Genomic DNA, 1,761 nt, shown 5'->3' with positions numbered 1-1,761 from the left:
GTATGGCCTGGCTTAAAGTGGGTTATGGATGAAGTAAAGTTACATACAAGATGGATTACAGGATCAGGTGAGCATATTTCAGTTTGGAATGATACTTGGATTAATGAGAAGTCTCTAAATGATATGATTGAGGTAGATGAATATATGTTACAGAACAAAAACATGAAATTTATTGAATTGATTGTTAATGGTGAATGGTTAATCCCCCCAAGAATGTTACAATATTTTCATAAGGAGGAATTACCAATTTTGTCTAAGAAGAATGATACAAAAATATGGACTGGGACAATGATAGGTGAGTTCACTGTGTCATCAGCTGTGGAATCAACAAGAGAACATTATAAAAAAGTAACATGGGAAAAATATTGTTTGGAATCCAATTCTTCATCCCACAACAACAAGCAATGTATGGAAGATAATGAGAGGGATTTGTGCAACTGATGAAAGCAGGAAGAAAAAGGGATTCAGTTTAGCTTCAAAATGTTATATATGTGGTGCTGATACTGATAACCTGGAGCATATTTTGTGGTTTTGCAATTTCAGTCAGTTAATATGGAAATGGCTTGGAGGTATTTTCTTATTCTGTAATCCAGAATCATATAAAGATGTTATGCATTTTGTTAAGCATAAAAGTGGAGATGTAAGAGATATTTGGATACTTGTTGCTTCCATAACTATGATGGAACTATGGTTCTTAAGGAATATAATTTGCTTTGATGAGGAAAAAGTGAACCTTGAAAATTTCAAGAGAAGAGTAATGCATTATACAAAAGACTGTGCAGTGAGAATAAAGAGCCTTATGTGGGATTGTAGTTATGACTACATGGTTTTTAAAAAATTTGATCTGAATAATCAACTAATAAGACTACAGAAGATTGTAGAAGTCAGATTTTTCTTACCTGCAAAAAATCAAACACTAATTTGCTGTGATGGTGCTTCTAGAGGAAATAATGGCAGCAGGTTATGGTTTTGTGTGCATAGATGATCATGGAGATTTCATATATGCAGAGGCAAAAGGACTGGGGATTGCAACAAATTACATTGCTGAAAAAATGGTCATAGCTGGAGCAGCTGAATGGGCTTTGCAGAACAATAAACTTGATTTGCGCATCAAATCTGATTCTAAAGCTGATGTGAGTGCTTGTAAATCTGAGAAGCTACCTTGGTTTGTTCAGGTGAGATGGAGTAGAATAAAGGAATTGATAAGGAGCATAGTAATTGTACATAGTTTGAGGGAAGTGAACTTCTCTGCAGATTCAATGGCAAACAAAGGTGCAGGCTTGGAAAGAGGAGCAACAATGAGCTATACTACAAAACCAGCTTTCATCCATGCTCTAGAATCACCTGAAGATGTTTACTATAGATTTTGTTGAATTCAAAATAGGTTATTGGGCTCCATTATTGGGATGCTGTATTTGTTTCTTTTTGTTCATTTTTTAGTTTATCTGTTTTTTGTGCTTTATTTTTGGAATGTTCAAGTTGTTAGAGCATTGCTCGGTCGAACTCGCATGCGTTGCTATCTCAAGCATGTTTGTCAATGTTAGTGATCAAAACTATAAGTCTTGATTCCTAGTCTATTATAGATAAGTCTCGGACTAGGATAGAAAGTGTAGTTGAGCTCAAGGACTTCATGGTGATTCATCATACAAGTAGAAGAACTACTCAAGGAACCGGTGGAACTTCTCGACAAAAAGGTATGTGAAGACTTGAACTTATCTATCACTCAAAAAGTCTATCTACTCTATCTCCTACTCTTTGAGA

The 1,761-nt window shown here is 35.1% G+C and overlaps 1 protein-coding gene across 1 annotated transcript; it reads left to right on the top strand.

Annotated features, from left to right (window-relative positions):
* Positions 1-950: 950 nt before the first annotated feature.
* LOC113305962 lies at positions 951-1,373 on the top strand. The gene has a single exon (XM_026554951.1). The coding sequence runs from the start codon at positions 951-953 to the stop codon at positions 1,371-1,373; it is 423 nt and encodes a 140-aa protein (XP_026410736.1).
* Positions 1,374-1,761: the final 388 nt, after the last annotated feature.

Source organism: Papaver somniferum, chromosome 8 (genome assembly GCF_003573695.1).
Source record: "Papaver somniferum cultivar HN1 chromosome 8, ASM357369v1, whole genome shotgun sequence".
Classification (NCBI taxonomy): domain Eukaryota; kingdom Viridiplantae; phylum Streptophyta; class Magnoliopsida; order Ranunculales; family Papaveraceae; genus Papaver; species Papaver somniferum.
The sequence above is the reverse complement of the archived record's forward strand: the minus strand, read 5'-3'. Positions and strand labels throughout refer to the sequence as shown.

Bases quoted from the DNA above. Each gene is read 5' to 3' on its own strand.
- LOC113305962 (XM_026554951.1), top strand. From the start codon at position 951: ATGGCAGCAGGTTATGGTTTTGTGTGCATAGATGATCATGGAGATTTC.